This window comes from Pleurodeles waltl, chromosome 2_2 (assembly GCF_031143425.1).
Source record: "Pleurodeles waltl isolate 20211129_DDA chromosome 2_2, aPleWal1.hap1.20221129, whole genome shotgun sequence".
NCBI classification, from domain to species: Eukaryota; Metazoa; Chordata; class Amphibia; order Caudata; family Salamandridae; genus Pleurodeles; species Pleurodeles waltl.
The window spans coordinates 308,797,196-308,821,865 of NC_090439.1; the positions used below are offsets into that span (position 1 = coordinate 308,797,196).

Sequence of the window (24,670 nt, forward strand, 5' to 3'; positions counted from 1 at the left end):
AAATGTATTTCCTAAAAAGCTTTCATTGGCGTTCCAGTAGTAATAATAATTGGGATTATATTCGAACAATTTCAAGAAGAAGAGTTGAAAGAAATACTTAAAAATGGTTATGGATTTTCTTTAACTTTCCTCAAATTATCCTGGGAGTGCAAAGGTAAGCAAACCTTGATTTCATCATTTCAAATTAATTGGATTGTTGTAGTATGCTGTAGGTTAATCAGGTTTTTCCTAAATAAAATAAGCAACGCATTAAAAAGTGAAAGTAAATAAGACATTAGAGAAATTGAAACCTTGAAAGCTGATCTATGAAAATAATAACCCACTGTTTCCCACATAGTCTTCTAGTCAGAATGATATAAACCTTTGTTTGTTCAAATGTTTTTCTGATCCAAAAAGCAACGTGTGGCTTGTGATACCAGCCATGCATCACTTGACAGCAAAAATAAATGAATCAACAGTTATTTCCAAGGACAGCTATGTATTTTTGAATCTGACACAGCAGTACAAGTTTCAGAATAGATGTCATGTGTTCAACCCAGATTTTGGAATATCCATGATGCCATAAAATTGTGAGAACATTTTTGAAAAAAATAGATTTGTTGGGAAGTCAATCGCAGTATGAACACTCTGGGTTTTCCAACCCCTTCCAATAAACGTAGTATCCCGCATGTGTGTGTTGGCACATAGACAGTGCTAAAATGGGTCAATACTGCACAAATGTCAAGTGATTCTGAGAAATAAAAAATACTAATAGGCCATAAGAATGTTGTAGTGATTGAGCAGGACATAAGCAAATACCCAGGCAACCCTACCAACCTGAGACATGGCTAAAACACAGACACCCAAGATAATCCCAGGAGCTGTGGCTTTGCAGATTGCATCATCTTGTATTGCCCACAAAAACAATAAAAGGTCACATGGGGTATGGGAATGCAAAATGGTTGGACATTTGCTTTTAGCAGCAAAATAAATTGTTTATCACAACAAAAAGTGTAAGGAAATATATATTTTCCACGGTATTTGTTGTTTCCAGGCCATTATTGGTAAAGAACTGTTTGCATGATCCAAGCAACTCACACCTCTGTAGATTCCCCCTTATCTCTCCTTTTCATAATGCACAGGTTTGGAGCTTTCCTTATGTTCTAAATGAACTCAGGCCAAAAACTACACACATACCACTAGTCAAATCTCAATGACACACCACGCCTCCCATTCTACACATGAATGCAGGTTTGATTTGTTCCTCTTCATGGCAGTGTGGACATCCATATATGTGGTCTGTTTTTGACAGAGTGAAGATTTAGGTAGGTGAGTGGTAGGGCAGAAAGGGGGGGGCAGACAAAATGTCACTTTGGACAGCTCCTGCACATTCTCATTTTTAGAAAAAAAACCAAATATATTTCTTGAAGTTAATGGGTCTCACCTCTCCTTTGATAGGTAGGATCCTCGGGCCAGATGTAGCAAACGTTTTGCGACTCGCAAACGGCAAAATTTGCCGTTTGCGAGTCGCAAAACGCGTATCCCAATGCAGAAATGCATTTTGCGAGTCGTTACCGACTCGCAAAATACATTTCAGACTCGCAAATAGGAAGGGGTGTTCCCTTCCTATTTGCGAGTCGCATTGGGATGCAATACCATTTGCGACCGCATATGCGGTCGCAAATGGCATCGCAGTTACCATCCACTTCAAGTGGATGGTAACCCAATCGCAAATTGGAAGGGGTCCCCATGGGACCCCTTCCAGTTTGTGACTGGAGCCCAAAATATTTTTTCAGGGCAGGGAGTGGTCCAAGGGACCACTCCCTGCCCTGAAAAAAACCCGAAACTAAAGGTTTCGTTTTTTTTTTAAGTGCAGCTCGTTTTCCCTTAGGGAAAACGGGCTACACTTCAAAAAAAAAAAACTGCTTTATTTAAAAGCAGGTCGCTAACATGGAGGTCTGCTGACGTCAGCAGGCCTCCATGTTAGCGAGTGCCTATACTCGCAATGGGGCCGCAATTTGCGACCCACCTCATGAATATTCATGAGGTGGGTCATTGCGACCCCATTGCGAGTTGCAGTCGGTGTCTGAGACACCGTACTGCATAGCAATTTGCGACTTGCAAATTGCGAGTCGCAGGGATTCGCAATTTGCAAGTCGCAAATTGCTTTTTTCCTACATCTGGCCCTAGATTCTGCTCCTCCATTTGTATCTAGTACTGCCTAGTGGTCTTTTAGCCCTGCATGGGAGAATGGATGAGGGGCAAAGCAGTCACAGCTCGCTGCGCTCTGAAGGGGCAGGGCGGGTGCGGCGCACAGGGTGTTGAACATTTAATACAAAAATAAAAACTTAACTGCTCCGTTGCCGCGCCGCTCCTCTTTCCCTCATCACTGCAGGCAGGCGCAAACTTCCAGCCTGCCCTGCAGCCAATCCGGCTGCCTCTCAGAGCAGCGTTACGATTGGTTGGGAGCGCCCAGCCAGGGCACTCCCAGGCAGACTGGGAGCTTGTGCCTGCTCTCTCCAGCCCGGCAAAACAGTGCTGAGCTGGAGAGAGCACAGTACGCATGTGTGTTTGGCCGGCCTGAGATGGCCAGCCAAACATACATGCACACTGAGGGGAGGGCACAGTGCACTCCCCTCGTCTCCCTCATCCCCCATAGCCCGCCCCTTTTACAACAAAAGGGTAAGAAACATAGTTTATTATCCTTTTGTTGTAAAAGGTGTGCAGCTTCTGCTTGCTGCTGGCGGTAGCAACACTCTGCCTTAGCAGAGGAGCCGCCCCTGGGGCAAAACTTGCCCTAGGGAGCCTGAAGGTAGTGTCTGTGGGGTTGGGGGGACCATGGCTTGTGCCAGGGGTCACCCATTAAAATAAAAATATCTACAGTCTATGATGAGATTCCTGCTCAACGATTGCCATTGCCCCAGGGATGACTGCCAGCAGGAACTCATTTGTGAGTGTTACAGCTTCTAAAGAAGGAGCATCTCCGTTCCACTGATACATGTCCCTTCCTGATACATAATCAAGAAGTAGAGTTATGTTTCTAAATGGCTCTGGCGGCTTTGATTATTAGTAACAGTAATGTCAGTGTGCAAGCAAAAAAATCTGCACTGGTTCGCCTGATGACAGGTACATTGTAGAGAGAAGGAAAAAAAAACTACAATAACCATTTTCTCTAACTCAGAACCATACTTATCTAGAAAACAGAATTAGATTTGGGGAAAACTGAAGAGTATAACAGTACAGTGACTTCAACAATCAAGCAGAAAATCCGTTTTAGCAAATGGAAGATGGCAGTGATTTAAAGAGAAAATAGAAACTGCTGCGCAAAAGCCAATTTAATATGATTCAGCCTGGCAAATGTTAGTGCCACTAAATAAGTAACAGAAGGAAAAGGATGTTGGACAGGTAGAAAAGGCCTTGGGGAATGAGGAACAATCGAATGCTCTGATCACTTTCTTGTAATTCCCATTAGTCTGCGTTGCATTCGTCACAGCCACCTTTTTCCATCTAAATTTAATGTCAGTGTAGATGTTTATTTTAAGCGTATTCATATCCAGCGTAATACGTGACAGACAATCACCCATGAAATATGCTGTGACAAAACCTGATTGGAAATAGTGGGGAGAACAGGAATGAAGCAGGGAGATTACAAGGAATAGAATCACTCAGTGTATTGACGAAAAAGTGATCAGGGCATTTTCACTTAACCACTTTTTCAGACTACAAACAATATCTATCAGGATATACTTTTGACTGTAATACCAAGAGTTGTACACAGTGCTGCAAACTTTATAAATCTGTTTTACGAATTAGCACAATGCTAAAAAAAAACAATGGCGTCTACAAAAAGAGATGAAAGGTGCTTAGATGTGGCCACAGTACTATACGACTAATATTTCACCAGTGTTTAATTTCAGACTTTTTAGTACCTGTAAGAATAATTGTCTCAATAGAGAAAATATTTTACAACAATTTATGGATCTGGAAAGGAATGTCAAATAGAAGAAGATGGAGTATAGTGGCTAAGCTAACTTTAAATCTGGGGACCTGGGTATGAAACACAGACTTGGCACTTGATTGAAAACTCGTATGATTTAGAACAAATCTCTTAATTTCATGAACATACAATGTAAATATGTGAAATTTAATTGCACAAATTAAAGATTTTATGATGTACAATGCCAGGTTTGCCTTGCAATAACAATACATATATGGAACACATGTCATAAATGGAGATGTAAAACAGTTACAGTTGCGAGCTTACCTATACATACTAGGTCCATAAAACCATACATTCCATAGCAGATCTGAAAGAGGATGTCCTTCCTTTGCCATAATGCGTAGGGGCTGAAAGCTGACCACAGGAGCCAAGATACACTTGAGACGAGGAACAAAGATCCTAGAATTACAGCAATGATTTGAACTTTTTCAACCAGTGTTACTGTAATGCTTTGCCACTGAAATACAAAAAAAAAAATGCACCAGATGTTTTAAACAATATCTTTGTAAAAATGCAGTATCAATATGATCTTCCATGTGTGATGTACGGCGTAGGGCCCTATCCACAAAGAGAAAATTACACATGTAAATTTACTCACGTGTGAATGTACTACTGCACTAAAGTAATAACTTCACATGTATTTGCTATTCACTATTTCTGAATATGATTAGCATAGGGAAATTTATTAAAGCTTATTGTTCTTGAAAAACATTTAAAATATTTCAATATAAAGTATTATTGTAAGTTAATTTTATATAGTTAGCTTAAACCTAGAATTTAAAAAAATAAAATCCTACAGCACATTAGGTTATACGTGCTTTAAATAATTAAAACAAATGTAATTCTTAAATAATATGTCTAGAACTGTAATTTAAAAAAAATCCCACCTATAGTAGAATTTTTTCTTTGCAGTTTTTTCAAACCAGGAACGAGAACCAAGGGAATTAGAGCACTTTATATGAGCACTAGATTACATTACACAGGCTCAGATCTTTTTTTGGCACAGGGAGATTAAATGATGTGCCCAGAATCACAGGCTATTGAGCCGATACCTGGACTCAAACCTGGTTACCCCCTTCCAAAATAGGCAGCTTAGGCCATAGGCCACGTCTCATCCTTATTTAATATCTGTCATGTTGCATTAAAAGTTATTTATAGAATTAATATACTTTTATAAAAAAAAGTAACAAAAGTTTAAAAGTATAATTTAATTTGAATATAAAAATACGTTTATCATTTAATATTGTAATACTATAATTACTTGTTAAAATATATATACGAATGTTCTTGGAGAAAAAAAAATCTCTCTCTCTCTCTCTCTATATATATATATATATATATATATATACACATACCTACAACTATATATATGAAACAAATGAAACTATAGCAGCGGTTATGCTGTTGTACTGCCTACAGTTGACGGCACGGCCTCTGTCCAATATAGATACAGTTCTTGCTGTCACATAAATACATAAATAGAGCGGCACAGGGAAAGCATAACACCAATTCAGAATTCAACTATTTAATTGTACATGTAAGTAAATACCAGGGCAAGTGCTTCAACGGTATGTTGTCACTTTCCATTAACCATTAAGTGTATATCTAAAGGAAATAGAGCACTTTTCAATTACTTTGAGAAAGACTTCTTTGAAATGCTGTGTCCTGAGCACGATTACATCAGTGAAACCTGAATTGGTGTGCTTCTCTCTGTCTGCTGCGCTATTTATGTGAGAAAAGGAACTGTATCTAACTATATATAACACAAACATTAAATTCTCTCTCTCCAATTTTTGGTGTGTTGTGAAAGTCTTAAGTAATAAATAAAGATGCCTTTAAATTCTGTATGTTTTGTCACATTTAATGGGTTTCAAAGACAGAGGTCAAATATCAGGTGTGTCTTCTGCCAAATTGCTGCTTATGTTTTTAACATGGGGACTGGTGTTTACAGGCTTCTCTTGCTTTGCAGTCAGAAATCGAAAAGTCAAGTAAAGTATGTGACAATTTTGCTGAGGTACAGGTAGTGTAGAAAGGCTGTAGGGTGTAATTTTTTGTAACACACTACAAAATGTAAATGCCTGTAAATAAACTGTACACATTCAGCAGTTAGGAAAGCAAAAACGAAGGACATTTCCTTCAATTCTGAAGAATGATGGAAGACTATAATACTTTCAAAACAAATCAAGACACTTTGGGGGTTATTACAACTTTGGAGGAGGTGTTAATCCGTCCCAAAAGTGACGATAAAGTGACAGATATACCACCAGCCGTATTACGAGTTCCATAGGATATAATGGACTCGTAATACGGCTGGTGGTATATCCGTCACTTTACCGTCACTTTTTGGACGGATTAACACCTCCTCCAAAGTTGTAATAACCCCCTTTATGAGGTGAGGTACAAGTAATATTCACTGAAACCTGATTTCACACATTAACATTTGTGTGCAGTATAATTTTATCAGTAAAACTGTATGTCTGCACAAATTTTGTTGCCATCACAATGGAAAATGTGCTGTCTGCAAATGGCAGTGGCCTACCACACTATGCTTTAGATACATTAAAAACGTGCTCGCCTCAGGTCCTTTAAAGCTAGGTGGGTTGCAAAGGTTTGTCATTTTAAAAACTGGGTTGTGGTTCTAAAGAATTTGAGAAACACTGTCCATGGTGTGTTATTTTACACCCCTGCCTCCATTATTTTCTATGGGAGTGTGGTACAACTGGTGTGAGTGGCCATGGGTGGTACTGGACTTGCTTGCCATGTTCTTTTATACATATTTTGTGTTAACTGTGGGTTTAGGCTTATTTTCAGAGTACTGGAACAACCCCAACCTATGTAAAGGTATAATCACTAAGCCTAAAGACTCTTTGAACATTATCACTAATAGCATTATAAGGGGCATCTTTTCAAGAACCCTGTATGCATGAAAAGGCTTGAAGAGTGTAGGTCAGTGTGCCGTTACAAATAGAATACTGTATTTAGTTGATAAAGGGTTGGATTTCTAAAGAGCAAAGTAAAAAATAATTATGGGGTTACATCTTGCATTCAAAGGCTAAACTGTATCACTCAACAACCTGACCATATATGATACGTCATTTACTTCAGTTAGGCCTACTGATGTTTGAATATATAACTATTATTTAAAAGAATAGTGTTGTTCCTCCATATATTAGCACACGGAGCAATTTTTAATTGCTATCTTTGTACCTATGTACTGATCTTGTTGCTGTCACAACGCCCAAAAACACTGCAGCGTCATCCCCCTACTGTATACACTGCTATATGTTTTTATCTCTTAATCACAAGGAGTATGCAGTGCTTTCTGAAATAAGAGAAATTAAAACAACAGTCAGTTGGTGGGAGGAAGGGGGTAAGCAAGCCAATTGAGGAGGGTCTAATTGCTCAGAAGCAAGAGCCCTCACATGCCCAAACTGGTGTCATGCTGCCGAGCAGCTCCTCGTTGGGCCAGTGCTGCAATGCCCAATGGGCTCCTCGGGGGGCTCTTTACCAGAGGTCTTGAAAATGAGCCGCCATGGTTAGGTGTGGATGGCGGTGCTCTATATGTAGATTGTTGTAGAGTGATTTAAAATTAACTAAGAGGTACTAAGGGGAATTCTTGTGGAGGTCCTCTTGTTATTTTTTTAATATATGTTTTTATTATTTTATGCAGCATCACACCACAAACAATCAGTACATTATATGATTGTTACATTAACATTCTATAGAAATACAGACAATAACCGGCAGTATGGTTGCAAACAAGTGTAAGAGGTAAAAGCACCAACATTCATCCCTCCCCCTACTGCTCATAGTACTTCTCGGTCCATTTGACATGATTATACGCTCAATAACTATTATACATTCTATTTTTTATTTCTAAACCCAAGAGGCAATGCGCCACTTTGGGCCTCCCCACCTGCAAGGTTAATTGATTTCGAACACCCTCTCCCACCCATTCATGCTTCACTCAGTCTCAATAGGGCCAGGCATATTCAATTAATTTAGCCATCGCTACAATTTCTGGCGGCGTATTTGGTGCTCTAAGATCTTGTAACATATGTGTCCAAGCCGCTATGTCATATGCCAGTTTTGCCTCTGTTCGGACATGCTATCCTCTTCCACCACTGCCCATTTGGAGACATCCCAGAGCCAGTCCACATACCTGGGGAGAACAAGATTAAGCCACTTGATTGCCATACGACGTTTTGTCAACAAGAGTCCCAACAGCATAAATTTGCGGCTTTGTTTTTTTCCCTTTTGGTGCAGGAAGCAGTCCTAACAGTATTACCCTAGGTGCATTTACCAGTTTCCACATGGTGGCTCTCTCCAAGGACGCCACTATGCTCTTCTAGTATGATTCCAGTGCACTACATTGCCACACTATATGAAAGAAATCCGCAGACGCCGCAGCACAGGCACCGAGGGAAACGCACAGGAGATATATATATATATATATATATATATATATATATATATATTTATATATATATATATATATATACGATGAAGAATGTTGGGGGCTAGATACGTCTAATGGTTATAGTTATATTGTATATATTTGAATTGCGCATTTACTAGTCCTAGTACCTTCATACATGCATTTCCACTCTGAGGCTGAAACCTCTTCACCAAGTACTGCCCCCAAATATGCTGAGCAGTCAGCGTAACGCTCAGGATATCACCTCTCAGGGCTCTATAAATATGCAACAGTGCAGTCAAAGTGGCCAAAGCTGAAGGTTCGTTAGGAAAACAGGGGCACAAATCATGTCGCCGCCATTTTATCGTACTGTAGGAACTGGCCCCTCCCCATCTGGAAAGCATCCATTGCATCTTGCTGGGTCATAAATTCCAAGAAAAATCTCTCCCATGAACTCACACCCAACCATCCCTCCATTTCTTCATAGACATATCCAAGGCAACTCTTGCAAATGCCTTCATATCCCATATTAGTGCATCCCTAGAGTATGGGTTGCATCGCAACAGGCATGACAATGTATGGGCCCATATATTACAGACCTGTTGAACAATATATGAGACCCTTCCCCAATCCGCCTGGTTCCCCAGCAACAGGGCCAGGTATATTCAATTAATTTAGCCATCCCTACAATATCTGGCGCGGTATTTGGTGCTCTAAGATCTTGTAACATCTGTGTCCAAGCCGCTATGTCATATACCAGTTTCGCATCTGTTCCGACATGCTAACCTCTTCCGCCTCTTCCAATTCGGAGACATCACAGAGCCAGTCCCCGTACCTGGGGGGATCAGGATTAAGCCACTTGATTGCAATATGACGGTTTGCCAACAAGAGTCCCAACAGCATAAATTTGCTGCTTTGTTTTTCCCCTTTGGTGTAGGAAGCAGTCCTAACAGTATCACCCTAGGGGAATGTACCAGTTTGAAAGTCACAAACGAGAGTACGGGTTTTTTTGAAATTACAAATGGGTTGAAAGTGTGCTAATTGCGTCACTATACCAATCCTAAATCTCAACTAAAGATAAAACGAGGGGTGGTTTAAGGTCTGTGTAGGGGGATTTCCTTTACGGACTAGGTGGTCTCACACACTATATAGTGTCATGCTTCATCATATGACCACCTAGCCCCACCCAGGTAGGACAATACCACCTGGGCGGACTCAACCTCGCTGTTAAAGGAACAGGAGGGAGTGCGTAAATTAGTTTGATTTCTGGAAAGTAGGGATCCAGCTATGCTATGGGAATAAAAACACCTACTCAGATACCAGGGTGAGTTTTAATAAAAGGTTCTGTGTGGTGTGATTAAAAGAAATGGGAGGCCAGGGTTAGAACAATGACTCACAAGGTCACCTATCTAGCCGACATGTTTCTGCCCTTGTGATTGAGCTATGGAGGGTCTCTAGGCATTCATCAGGGCGTTGGATCCCTGTTGCAGATGCTTATAGCGCGCCGCATTTTAAATCGCAGTAGGAAAAAACGTGGGAACGGAAGGAAGGGCCTACCTTAGCCAAGGGAATACCTGGGGAGGACCTATGGTAAATACAATAACATAAACAGACCAAAATTGGCGGTGAGAAGGTAATTCACGGCAAACCACAGCACACGTGACAAAATTTCATGCATAACACAATAGTACTAGTTGCAAAAAAAACGGTCGCAGCGATGCAGGTTATGCGGGGCGAGTGGTAAGTCAGGGAAGACAATTCCTTACCCTAACAATAAAGGCTACTAGCCTCTGGTATCCTGGAGAGGGAGCGTCCCCTTATAGTCAGACTCTAGGGTTAGAAGGGAGAGAGCAGAAGGAGAGTAAAGATAAAGAAGTATATATCAGAGAATAGAAATAGGACCGGAAAAAGGAAAAGAAAGAAAAAGAAGGAGAAGGGAAGGGGGAACAAGGGAAAAATAAGGGGAAGAGGGAGGGGGCAAAATAGAGGGGGGGGCAGAGGACTAAGGAAGGAATGAGACAGGCATAGAAGAAAAATTAAAAGAAAAAGCACAAAAAAGAAAAAGAGAAAAAAAAGAAAAAGAAAAAAAAAAAAAAAAGGGTGGGGAGACAGCTTGGAAAAAGGAAGGTGGGTGAAGTAAAAGAAGAAAAGAAAAGAAGAGAAGAGAAGGGCTTCTTATCTGTGTATCCATCGATGGTAGACTCACTGCATCAAAGGTGGGCGCTCTCTGTGCGCCTATACCGACCTCTCTTTCAGGACCGCTTGGGTAAAGTGACCTGAAAGTCGTTAGTTTATATAGTACTCTTAATGGGGGGAATTGCCTGCAGCTGTAGGTGATCACCGCCGCGGCCCGGGGGCTGGAAGTACTACGTGCTGTAAACGTTTGTGCACCGGAATAGATTGCGGTCCCTCCGAAAGTCGGAATTGGCCGAAAAGTTCCAAAAATGGGTGGGGTGCTCGTCAATAGCATAATCCACCTGATCGGCCCCCTCCGCGAGGGCCGAGGCAGCCACGGTCTGCGACCGCGGCTTTGGAAAAGCCCTGTACGGGCGGGGACGCGTGCCAGCTAGTGCTGCCGGGAATTGTAGTTCCCGAGCAGCAATGCGGGTAGCCTGCACTCGCGAGCCGGGAAATATGGTATCCCGGCTGCGAGTGAGGCTAGATGGGGGACAGGGAGTAGCCGATGGCGGCGGGGGGGGGGGGGGAGGGGGTACGGAGGAAAAAGGAAGGGGGGAGGAAAAAGGGGGGTGGGGGGGAAAAGTAAAAAAAAAAAAAATTAAACGAGGAAATCAAAAATTATATAAAAAGATATTTAAAAATTAGAATTAGTGGCTGAAATTGAAACATAAAAATATAATAGATATCCAAGAAAGGAGTGGGGGTGGGGGTGTTGGACAGAGGGGGAAGAGGGGAAGAGGGCAGATCTGGGAGAGGAGGAAACAGTGAAAGAAAGGGATGGAAAGAACCGACAGAAAAAGGAAGAGTAAAGGAAAAGGGGGGGGGAAGGGAAGGGGGAGGAGGGGAGGGGGAGGGGAGGGGCGAGGCAGGGAAGGAAAGAGATAAAGGGAAAAGAACAAAAGAAGATTCAAGGAGAGACTGCAGGACGAGGAGGAGGAGGGAGGGGAAGAGTGGGGGAAAATAGAGAACGTATGAGCGAAAGATAAGGAAAAAAGGGAAGAAAGAGAAACAGGTGAAGAAAAAAGAAAAAGAATTGAGAGACAACAGAAGAAAAGAAAAGGAGGGGAAGCAGCACTGCCAGAGAGGCGAGAGGGTGGGGAACAAAGGGGGTTCTAATTGTGAAGAGAGAACCACGGTATCTCGTCATTTAATCCAACCATGTCAGTGTGCAATCTCCAAATCCAGCGTTGTTCTGCCCTAAAAAGTTTATCGGACAAGCTGGGGGTTGAAGGAGAGAATTGTTCCAGGACCGTCCAAGACATGTCATCTGGAGAGTGGTTTCTTTTTAGGAAATGGCTTGTGAGCTTCGTCGCATCTCGTTTGCACCTAATTGTGCTTCTATGTTCACAAATTCTGGTGCTCACTTTCCTCGTAGTGATACCCACATATTTAAGTAGGCAAGGGCATTTGATTAAATAAACTACGTTTTTGCTGTTGCAATTTGTCAGTGATTTTTGCACCCATGGAGTTTTGAGGTCAAGATCGATGGTGGTGGATCTATGAGTAAAAGGGCACACGCTGCAGTTGCCGCAGGGGTAATGACCAGCGGGGGGGGGCATTTGCCAAAGTGTGGTCTGTGCAGACCCTCGCTTCTCCTTCGGTCTAGTGTGGACCACCATGTCCCGTATGCTAGTTGCTCTCTTAAATGCATGTAGTGGTGGTTCAAAGGGTAAGCCACCTGACGTCAAGATTTTCCAATTTTCTCTAATGATCTTCTGGATTTCATTGGAAAGGGGATTGAAAGTGGTAACACATACGATTTTATCCAAACTTGGTTTCTGCGCTTGGGGCTGGAGCAACTGGTCTCTGTTATTGTTACGTGCCCGTTTTTTTGCCCTATTAATCAAATGTGTGGGATAATCCTTAGTGTGTAGTTTGGTAGACAGTTTCTCTGCATGTTTGCGGTAATCGGTGATGGATGAGCAGTTTCGTCTTAACCGGAGGAACTGCCCAACCGGAAGGTTATCTCGTAGGGCTTGTGGGTGGAAGCTCTGGTATTGTAATAGATTGTTGCAGTCTGTTGGTTTGTAATAAACTTCAGTTGCTAACCCGCCGTCTTGCTCGAAGATTAGTAGATCGAGGAAAGGTAGTTTATTGTCACCTATGTTCATAGTGAAGGTTAAAAACGGGTTGGCCCCGTTGAGCCAGATAGCGAATGCCTGGGCTTCTTCTTTACTACCGGTCCATATCAGCAAAACATCATCGATGTATCGCTTCCAGAGTTTAATCTGATCTCGGTAGGGGTTGTTTTCATGTTTCGTATGTCTTTCAATATGGTCAACGTATAGACATGCTAGGCTGGGGGCAAATGTACTACCCATCGATGTGCCTTGTGTCTGCAGGAAGAAACTATCTTCAAACTTGAAGTAGTTTCTGGTCAGGGCGAGATGTGCTAAGTCCAGTATAAACCCGGGGGGGGGTTTGAGTTTGGGATACTCCCATATGTATGTCCAGTAGGATGCTGATTACTTCCAGAGTAGCCTCTTGCGGGATGTTTGTGTAGAGTGATTTCACATCAAGAGTAATTAGCAGTTCCTTGGATTTGTCGAAGGCTATGGACTCCAGTAAAAGGAGGACATGGGTGGTGTCTTTAAGATAGGTTGGGATCCTTTTGACTATTGGCTGAAGAAAGAAATCCACAAACTTAGACAAGGGCTCAAGTGCCGAGCCTATCCCGGAAACTATAGGCCTACCGGGTGGGGGGATCTTTCCTTTATGTATTTTCGGTAGAATATAGAAGTACGGGATTTTTGGATTGGTTTGTGTCAAATATGATGCCTCATGATCTGTGATCCAGTTGTTTTCTTTCCCTTTTGACACTAGGAAGGTGATCTCTTCTTGGACATCAATTGTAGGATCACCTGACAGCCGCTTGTAGTGTCTGGTATTCCCCAGTAGTCGCTCACACTCGTCTCTATACATTTTGTATGGTAGGATCACAGTGGCCCCGCCTTTATCTGCTGGTTTGATGATAATATTAGGATCGGCTGTGAGGCTCTTCAGTGACTCTATTTCGATATTACTCATATTATGGAATACTTTGTTGGATGACTCAGATAGCCCATTGATCTTGAGGGATACTGATTTTTCAAAAGCCAGTACCTCCGGGGGCATCTGCCCTGCTGGGGGGCAAAAAGTAGACTTTGGACGTAGTCCTGTGTTCTGTGCGGGAGTATCAAATTCTCTACCGAGGAAAAAGGTTTTTAGGCGGATCTTACGAAACAGACCTGCCAATTCTATTCTAGTTCTGAATAGGTCTACTCTAGGGGTAGGCACGAAATTCAGGCCTTTATTCAATGCTTGGGTTTCGGTTGGACTCAGGGTCCGATTGATTAGGTTGATAATGTTAACTGTATTCTCTAAATCGGGGTTCACTTTGTCTTGCTTGTCCCCGGTACGGCGTCTCTGTGCATTGGGTTTTCCAAAACATCCTCTTTTTGACGCCACTGTACTTCTTTTCTCCTCCCTCTGTCCCTCCCATGGCCTCTGTCTAAAAAAGGAGGTGGGGGTTCAGGGAAGGACCATTGGGCATGGTGTTGCAGGTAAGGTGCTTGGTATTGCGGAGGGGGGCCATACTGGTTGGGCCAGCCCCATTGTTGGTTAAAGTATGGTGGGTATTGGGGAGGTACGGGTGGATAATTCCATCCTCCTCGGCGTTGGCCACGTCGTCCGCGGCGTTGCCGTGTGTACCCTGACGAGTTGCTGTCACTATCTGAATTGGTGTTGCTCCCTGAGGAAGTATCAGATGTGTTAGAGGAATTTTTTGCTACGTAGTCAGGTTTTGTGTAGGGGTATATCTTTTCTAGGGAAAAACGGTTCAAGTCTTTTTGAAACTTCCCTATTTTTTGCTGAGTTAAGTATTCTTTGTATTCATTTATATTTTTGTTTACCTCCTCCAGTTTCTTTTTGAAGGAGAGAATACTCACACCTGATTTCAGGTTATTTTCACTGGTTTTTATTTGAATCAGTAAGGTTTCAGATAGCCTAGTCGCGGTTTTTATAATTAATATCAGCCAATCTCGTGTGCATTTCCATGCTATAAGTGACCAATCTTTACGAAACTCCAGGTCGTCTAGGAATATACGAGGTTCATTGGTGACAAGTAATCCATTCGGTGCCGAATTACTGCGTGAGTATTCAGTGAGGACGGCTCCGTGTAATATGGTCTTAACCTGGGAGCGTTTTAATTCCACTAGGGAGTCCCAGTCCCCAAGCTGGGACAGACTTTTGGACAAGGCCGTGTCCCCTAGGAGAGAGGGGGCTGAGAGGATAGCTGATACTTCCTCGTCGTTGAAGGAGAGACCTTCTGCCATGGTGTGGCAGGCGTGGTGGAGGGGGTAAAGAAAAGGAAAGTGGGTAGTAAAGGGATTCGGTCCAAAGGTCGAGGGGACGTCAGGAAGGAAAAGGCCCTAAGTACTGTGGGGCGCAAGCAAGGCACTGCGCTTGCTTAGGAAAAGAGGATTCAAAGAGTAAACAACTCTCGCAACCGGGAGGCTGCTCTACTATAATAGTACACAAAGGGAGAGTATAAGGGAGTAGGAGAAGACACCCTTCGTACTCGACTCCCCAAACACAATACTAAGTCACAAACGAGAGTACGGGGTTTTTTGAAATTACAAATGGGTTGAAAGTGTGCTAATTGCGTCACTATACCAATCCTAAATCTCAACTAAAGATAAAACGAGGGGTGGTTTAAGGTCTGTGGAGGGGGATTTCCTTTACGGACTAGGTGGTCTCACACACTATATAGTGTCATGCTTCATCATATGACCACCTAGCCCCACCCAGGTAGGACAATACCATCTGGGCGGACTCAACCTCGCTGTTAAAGGAACAGGAGGGAATGCGTAAATTAGTTTGATTTCTGGAAAGTAGGGATCCAGCTATGCTATGGGAATAAAAACACCTACTCAGATACCAGGGTGAGTTTTAATAAAAGGTTCTGTGTGGTGTGATTAAAAGAAATGGGAGACCAGTGTGAGAACAATGACTCACAAGGTCACCTATCTAGCCGACATGTTTCTGCTCTTGTGATTGAGCTATGGAGGGTCTCTGGGCATTCATCAGGGCGTTGGATCCCTGTTGCAGATGCTTATAGCGCCCCGCATTTTAAATCGCAGTAGGAAAAAACGTGGGAACGGAAGGAAGGGCCTACCTTAGCCAAGGGAATACCAGGGGAGGACCTATGGTAAATACAATAACATAAACAGACCAAAATTGGCGGTGAGAAGGTAATTCACGGCAAACCACAGCACACGTGACAAAATTTCATGCATAACACAATAGTACTAGTTGCAAATAAAACGGTCGCAGCGATGCAGGTTATGCGCGGCGAGTGGTAAGTCAGGGAAGACAATTCCTTACCCTAACAATAAAGGCTACTAGCCTCTGGTATCATTGAGAGGGAGCGTCCCCTTATAGTCAGACTCTGGGGTTAGAAGGGAGAGAGCAGAAGGAGAGTAAAGATAAAGAAGTATATATCAGAGAATAGAAATAGGACCGGAAAAAGGAAAAGAAAGAAAAAGAAGGAGAAGGGAAGGGGGAACAAGGGAAAAATAAGGGGAAGAGGGAGGGGGCAAAATAGAGGGGGGGGCAGAGGACTAAGGAAGGAATGAGACAGGCATAGAAGAAAAATTAAAAGAAAAAGCACAAAAAAGAGAAAGAGAAAAAAAAGAAAAAGAAAAAAAGGGGGGGGAGACAGCTTGGAAAAAGGAAGGTGGGTGAAGTAAAAGAAGAAAAGAAAAGAAGAGAAGAGAAGGGCTTCTTATCTGTGTATCCATCGATGGTAGACTCACTGCATCAAAGGTGGGCGCTCTCTGTGCGCCTATACCGACCTCTCTTTCAGGACCGCTTGGGTAAAGTGACCTGAAAGTCGTTAGTTTATATAGTACTCTTAATGGGGGGAATTGCCTGCAGCTGTAGGTGATCACCGCCGCGGCCCGGGGGCCGGAAGTACTACGTGCTGTAAACGTTTGTGCACCGGAATAGATTGTGGTCCCTCCGAAAGTCGGAACTGGCCGAAAAGTTCCAAAAATGGGTGGGGTGCTCGTCAATAGCATAATCCACCTGATCGGCCCCCTCCGCGATATTAGTGCATCCCTAGAGTATAGGTTGCATCACAACATGTATGACACTGTATAGGTCCATACATCACAGATCTGTTGCACAATATATGGGACCCTTCCCCACTCCGCCCGGTTCCCCAGCAACAGGGCTGATAGGGTATACTCCTCACACAATCCCTGTAAAAGCTTCTTCTCCCAGTTACTGTCAGGGTCAAGCTAATTTACTGCATGCTGCAGCTGGGAGGCAAAATAATTAAGTTCCATATGAGGGAGCTCAATTCCTCTGCGTTCCGACGTTTGCCACATCATAGGCAGGCTCACTCTCTTCCTCCTGTTAGCTCATAACACCTCTAGTATTAGGCTATCAAAAAGTACAAAGTGTGATTTGGATACTTCGTACAGGGTATTCTGAAGACCATATAGGCACTGTGTCAGTTTAAGCATCTTCGTGATGGCTGCTCTACCCATCCATGAAAGCGGCAACTCTTTCCAAAATCTAACGGAAGTTCTCAATCCCTCCAATACCCTGCCATGATTAAGGTCATAGAATTTGTCAGCGGTATGTTTCAATCTTATCCCGAGGTAACGAAGGCCCTCAGATGCCCATGGTAGTCCAACCGCCGGGAGGGCGTCAATCTGCTCCCTGGTTATAGTGCTAATAGAGAACAAGTAGGACTTTCAAATATTTACCCAGAGCCAGAACACACCCCAAATTTCCATAGGGCGTTTAAGAGAATGAGGATTGAAGATTCTGGGTGCCGCACATAGACCGGTACGTCATCAGCATATAAGGAGACCACATGCGTAGTCTCCCCAAAGCATAATCCTCAAGGGTTTAACAGCACAAAAAGGAATACTGCCAATGGCTCCATTGCCATAGCAAACAAAAGGTGGGACAGCGGGCAGCCTTGCCGCCTCCTCCGTCTCAATTGAATGGATTCCGAGACTACGTTCCCAGATCTCACATGGGCCATTGGGCGATTATACAGGAGCTGAACCCAGGCAAAATATTTCGGGCCGAGGCCCAACTTAGCCATAACTTGCCATAGACACCCCCAATCCACAGAATCAAAAGCTTGCTCTATGTTCAGGAGTGCAAACAACACTGTGATCTTCCACTGTAGGGAAGTATGATAAATATGGGAGAGGCGATGGAGATTAAACATCGTGCTGTGGTGGGGAATATATATTTTAACATCCACATTTAGAAGCGATAATGGCGTGTATGCAGCTGATTCTGCAGGATGTGAATTCGGCTGAGGGATAAAAGCCACCCATGCCTCCCGCATCGAGTCAGGTAAGCTACTGCAGGCTGTCGCCTCTTGGTACACCACTAGTAGGCTTTCAGAGAGGATGTCAACATACTTCTGATAAAACTCTGCCGGAAGTCTGTCAGAAACAGGCATTTTTTATGTGTTTAAGTGCTTTTATGGCAACTTGTATTTCGTCTCGGGTGATGGGAGCATCTAATAGGGCCCCGCTGTCCTATATCAGTCGAGGAAGTGTGATTTTGTCTAGCAAGGCAGTCCCAGTATCTAAGGGCACATTACTGGGCAAAGCTTACAGCTTGTCAAGGTGTACCCTAAATACCTCATTAATTGCTATCTGCGTAATATTCTCTTGCCTGTAACGTCCACCAGTGCAGTGACCGACTTGCGGACAGAGTGTTGCTTTAGCAGACGTACCAACAACACGCCCGCCTTATCCCACTACGCATGCAGAGAATGGCTGTAGGCCTTGTAAACATGCCTGTCCAAAAGTGGCCAGTCATCTAGTAGCGCAAGTTGAGATTGCTGCCATTCCTCTACACATTGTTACTGCATAGGAAGACGCTTCTCCAAGTCCCTGAGCTTGGCTTCATGCCCAAAAATATAGTTTTTGAGCAGGCGCTTAACACTGTAGGTTGTCAGCAGGCAGTGTCCCCTGATCAGTACCTTCATTGCTTCCCAGTCACAGCTCCTAGTCGTCGACATTCCGCAATTTACATCAAAGTATTGCGCCAGTCCATCTCTGACTGTCTTCTCAAAAGGTACATCAGTCAAGGCCACCGGAAGTAAGCGTCACATCGGGACCAAAGGCCCTTGATATCCTTCACTCAATTTAACTAGGACCGCGGAATGATCCGAAATGTAACAGGTCAAGTAAGCAATAGCTTTCACCTGCAGGGACAGTGTTTCGGACACAAAGATGTAGTCCAGTCTACTGTAGGTGCTCGCTGCGGGGTGTAACAGGAGTACACCCTTAGAGTGGGGTTCCTATGTTGCCAGAGATCACGTAACTGAAGTTCTCGTAGGCTATCTACCGGTTATCTGGGCAGGTGGGGTTTTGTGAGTTGTTGCAGGGGGGTCCCGGTCCAGCATGCCACCCAGAACACAATTGCAGTCTCCTGCCAACAGAATCTCTGCCGTTAGGTATGGGAAGGCAGCTCAGCTCACAGCCCTAAAATAAGCCCTACTGTCCACATTAGGGGCATATACATTTATCAAACATTACTCATGGCCATCTAGTGTCTCTAACACTACCACATACCTACCGTCTGGGTCCAGCACATGACTTTCGTGCTGGAATATGACCCCAGGGGCTATCCAAATCAAAACCCCATGGCAAAGTCAGAATAAGAGGTCGCATGAAGCTGGCCTCTTCAGTGCTTTTGGAGATTAGGAATACCCCAAGTATGAGTCTCCTGCAGCATTGCTATCTATAAATGGTAGCGCTTAAGGTAGGCATGTACCTGGTGACACTTATCCAATTGGGTCAAACCTCACACATTCCAAGATATTATTAATGTATAAGTGTCTGTCATCAGTACAACCTAGGGTATGTCTCAAGGAAAGCCATCCTATTGATCATGACTGAGAAATGCACATTTTCAGAATCTATTACAAGCAGGAGATCACCTTTTCAACCTGTAGACTAAGAAACAAAGAACATTCCCCAGCTCACCTCCTCCCACAGGCACAGACCTAATCCCATCCTGTGTGGACCAGAATGAGTTAGAGGCCAGTCGGCCCGCCCCATGACCCAGTTAAATGTTAAATGAAAAAAACAAGATATAACCCTATTAACTAATTATGTAAACAAGTTCTTGTAACATTACCCTTCGCCAGAGGTCATCACCGAGCCAAACCACAAGACTGTGCTTCTAGTGGTCATAGCTCTGCATGAATCCCTGTGGGGCTAGGGAGCCAGCCACCCCGTACATTAGTGTAGGATATCCAGCATTTCATCAGGATATTTAGATTGTCTCATAAGGCCAAAATAAGTCCAGACATTAGAAACAAATCACAACTGCTACGCTGTCATTTTACATCCATACATCTATTGCAGGTTCCCCCACTGCAGCAAGAACAATACTGGTACAGACAACTAAATTTTCCAACAATGTCAAGGTGGGACATCCCCTGTAGTGTCCATATCTGAGTCAGGATGACTTTGCATTTCTCTAAATTGTTTCTGGTTGCATCTTCTTGCACTGCATCCCCCTCTAACTTCAGGTCTGCAAATTTCTGGGACCTGACGGGATCCCCACTGCGGAGTCACTCGCTTCCTGTTGATCAGTGAAACAATTTACCTTATTATTATGAATTACTCTGAGCTTAGCCGGGAATACTAAGCTGCTGCAGATTCAAGTCTTGCAACTTTTTCTTGACGTAAAAGATTTTTTAAGATTCTGCACCTTCTGGGTGTAGTGTGAGAAAACCAGTATTTGGTGTCCTTCATATTGTGGCTGTCCATTATTCCGCATCTGCTGCAGGATCAAGTTGATGTCTTTATAGAGGAAAAAACGGGCAATGATTGCACAAGACAGCATCCCAGGTGGTGGAGGAGGCATCAGGGTCCTGTGGGATCATTGGACATTGATAGAGGGGGAACGTCCCCACAGTGGGCCACAACGCCTAGCCAATTTTCCAGGAATTGTTCCACGTTTCACCCTTCTACTCCCTCTGGGAATCTCACAAAGGAAAATTGTTCTGGTGGGATCTGACTTCCGTGTCCTCTGCCTGTTCCTCAAGCTGCACAGTGAGCTTCTGGAGGGAGGAGACAGTGCCCTTCAGGGTAGCCACTTCTCGGTTGAGCACTCCAATGTTATCCTCCGCCTCTGTCACCCTGTCCACCACCTTACGTAGGTCTGCATGTAGTAGTGTAACATCCACTGCTACAGCGTCAATCTTAGTGACCAGTTCAGTGCGCGTGCCTTTGATTTCATTCAGGATATCAGACATGGATAGCTCTGGAGGGTCACCGCCCTCCGTGGCACTCTGAGTAGCCTCCAGGGTTTTCGTACCCATCTTATCTCTATAATGGGTGGCTTACGTATAGCTGACAATCTTATTGATATTGGACTGTCGCCCTCCTTTGACTTTTCCCATATCACCAGGCTGTTCTAGTGTCATGAACCAACCACGGAATAGACATCAAAAAAGAAGAATTTGCGGGCACCTCTGTGTTGGACTTTTTTTGCTTTTGCAGGGTCATCCCCAATCTTTTTGACTCCTGTCTCCTAATTTTTCTTACTTGTTGCTGTTGGCGTTTGAACTCTGAGTACTTTACCACTGCTAACCAGTGCTAAAGTGCATATGCTCTCTGTGTAAATTGTATGGTTGATTGGTTTATCCATAATTGGCATATATGATTTACTAATAAGTCCCTAGTAAGGTGCACTAGAGGTGCCAGGGCCTGTAAATCAAATGCTGCTAGTGGGCCTGCAGCACTGGTTGTGCCACCCACATAAGTAGCTCTGTAATCATGTCTCAGACCTGCCACTGCAGTGTCTGTGTGTGCAGTTTTAGCTGTAAATTCAACTTGGCAAGTGTACCCACTTGCCAGGAATAAACCTTCCCTTTTCTTACATGTCAGACACCCCTCAGGTAGGCCGTAGGTAGCCCCAAGGGTAGGATGCAGTGTATGGTTAAGGTAGGACCTATAGTGATGTGTTTTATATGTCCTGACAGTGAAATATTGCTAAATTCGTTTTTCACTGTTGCAAGGCCTGTCCCTCTCATAGATTAATATGCGGCTACCTTTAAATCTAATTAATCTCTTTCCTTAACTGCCTTAGGATTCATACTCTGGCACGAACCACACCCCTCGACATCATGCTCAGAGCTAAGGCACCAAAGGCAGTTCTCATGTGGATCCGTGACCGACATCCTACCTCCACACTCACTACAAGGCTTGAAACCCGATGTTCTCGAAAGAGACATTGTAACAACCAAGGATACACACTATCCAACGAGCCAGGAAAAAACCATTGGCGTTGAAGGCACAGAAAAAAGAAAACTGACATCAGCACACCAAGAGGACCTCTTATTGGCACGTTGATGTCAGACCGAGTCGCGTGGAGCCGTGCTATTGTGACGACCTCGTTGACGTGGAGAGCTAGGAAGAGATCTTTCCATCGGATCCTGGCGCAAGGATGAATTCATAAGGTGAGGAATCCACAGGTAGTTTGTATCCATCAGAAACTACAGACTTTAGAAACACTTCTGGAAACAAGAGGAACCTCTGCCTGGAGAAGAGCTGAAGAGCTGAGGAAGAAGAGCTGCCCTGTCTGTGACTGTGCTTTGTGGAGCTATCCTGCAGTTGCTGCTTCTGCTAGAGTAAGAGGGCAAAGACTGGACTTTGTGTGCCTTCCATCTTGTGAAGAAATCTCCAAGGGCTTGATTTAGAGTTTGCCTTCTGTTGTTTGAAGTCTCAGGGACAGCAAAGACTTCTATCTGCCAGCACCTGGAGTCTCTGGAGAGACTCCTGCCCTGACGAGTGGTGCGCTATCCAGTCCCTGGGCCCTTGAAAGGAAAGCTGGTGAAAATCCAAGAAAAATCGTCTTCGGACGGCTTCGGATCGACGCCGCTGCTGAATCCAGTGACGACGCCTGCACCCGACTCAGTGATCTTCGCTGGAACGCAAGGACCTTCGCAGGGCCGACATCGCTGCAGCCCCACAGAAGTCCGTGACTCCATGGAAGTCGCTGCACCAAGTCGTGACCGACGCCGCTCGAAGTGCGCAGGTTCAATGTTTCGCACAGATGCTGCAGTCCCCCACTTCGCGCATTGGCTTGTTTTCATTTCTTTACCAACGTACTGTACCTGGGGGTCTACGCGACTCCGTGTCCGGTGCCGCTGGTATCAGATTGTTGGGAAGGACTCTGTTACGACACCGAAGCATTTTTTGTTTCTAAGCACTATTTTTGAGTTTGATCTTTAAAAATTCATAACTTGACCTGTGTATGTCGGATTTTTTTTGTTTTGGTCTTGTTTTGTTTAGATAAATATTTCCTATTTTTCTAAACTGGTGTTGTGTCATTTTGTATTGTTTTCATTGAGTTACTGTGTGTGTTGGTACAAATATTTTACACCTAGCACTCTGAAGTTAAGCCTACTGCTCTGCCAAGCTACCACGGTGGTAAGCGGGGTTAGCTGAGGGTGATTCTCTTTTACCATGACTATAGTGAGGGTCCTTGCTTGAACAGGGGCTAACCTGACTGTCAACCAAAGACCCCATTTCTAACACTCTGGTAGCCTACAATATAACAGCCGGGGCCTAGCAAATCAGCAGACTAGCCAGTCGCCAAACCACATCTGAGGTGTCCCCCCAACTTAACAACTTTTCAATCAATGGAGGAGATCTGGCACACCGCACCACTTTGTGCCCCAGTCTGGCCACCACCGCTCCACACACAGGCCTCTACTATTTAATATAAACTTTCGTAGCAGAGCCAAGTGCTGGGATTGATTGTCCCCCTTTCTTCCTTGTGCCCCCGAATGTCCATACTGTGACTGTTCAGGGCCTCTCTATGCTTTCCATTGAGCAAATGGCTGTCCAAACCATTTTGCATGACCAGGAATCAAGGGGCCCCTCCGTGGCCCGCAATCAATCTCCCTCTGCGATCGCCTCCTCACCTCTGGGTCGGGCTGTGCACCACAGCCTAGACAGCACCAGCAGCTGGCCCGGCTGCTGCCTCCGTCCGCCACTTCACTCCAGCAGGGGCCGTACAGCAATCTCGGTGAACCACGTCCGGGGAACAGCCTTCCAGGTCTCCAGTTTTGCCAACCTTCCAACGGGGAGGACCGGCGACAGGGCCTCACGGGCACCGGCACGCTCCCAGCAGCAGCCTTCATGTTGGCTCCTCTTGTGGCCACCTCACCGCTGTGACGGCCGAGGCAGCCACACTCACCTCTCGATCTTCAGACTCTGGGCCACACCACCTCCCAGCTCAGGCAGCACAGCGCTTGGGCCGCACCTCCGTCCACCTCACGGCACCCAGTGATGCCCGACCGCAACCAACCCCGGCCAGGGTAAAGGCCGCCAGCGCCTGACCGTCGATTCAGGCATGCAGGCTGGGCCGCTCTCCAGAGCTCGCTTGCACTAGTTCTAAGACCGCAAGACCTCAACTTAGTTTCCATATGAAAAATGTTTTTTGTTTTGCTAATAACTTTGGTGCCGTTTGAGGATTCTTCATGAAACTTTCAAAACTAATTTGCCTCTCACTTCAGCTGCTGTCTGGAAAGTTTTGGGGTAATTCATTGAGCAAGGGCCAAGAAAAAGTGGGGGTTCTAAAACATGTTTTCCCCATGCAATTTCCCCTAGGGATTTTTGTCCATGACTACAGCCCAAACTGCAGAACAGATTTACATCAAATTAGGCAGAAAGCAAGATCTTGGACCAGAAGGAGTGCTTTTATAATATGGTGTACATTCGTTCAGTAGTTTTGGAGTTATTAAAGAAAAAAGATTTATGTACATCTAGGGAGGTGGAGTGTTTGTGAGTCCAACAGATCTCAAAATGAGATCTGATCGGTTGCCAACCACTTCAACCTGGAAGTGGTAGCACCCACCTTGGGATTCAGACTCAGTTGAGTCCCAAGAAAAACGACAAAAAAACATAAAAGGGCCCCTTACCTTGGTGGTGGGTTCCACAGGGACCATGTCGGGGGACAAATATGATTTGTTTTAAAATTTTCCCAAGGATCCGCAGGAAATATTTTAAAAACACCACAAATGCGGTATTCTGCTCTTGTTTTTAGTAGACCCT

At 44.4% G+C, this 24,670-nt stretch overlaps 1 protein-coding gene across 2 annotated transcripts in view; it reads right to left on the reverse strand.

The window, feature by feature from the left end:
• The window catches only part of MARCHF11 (membrane associated ring-CH-type finger 11), a 203,416-nt gene that overhangs the window by 71,236 nt on the left and 107,510 nt on the right, over positions 1 to 24,670 (reverse strand). For both annotated transcript variants that reach the window (XM_069218880.1, XM_069218881.1), the window contains exon 3: positions 4,244 to 4,436. In XM_069218880.1, the coding sequence (XP_069074981.1) occupies positions 4,244 to 4,436 (193 nt within the window). The remainder of the gene's footprint in view (positions 1 to 4,243; positions 4,437 to 24,670) is intronic.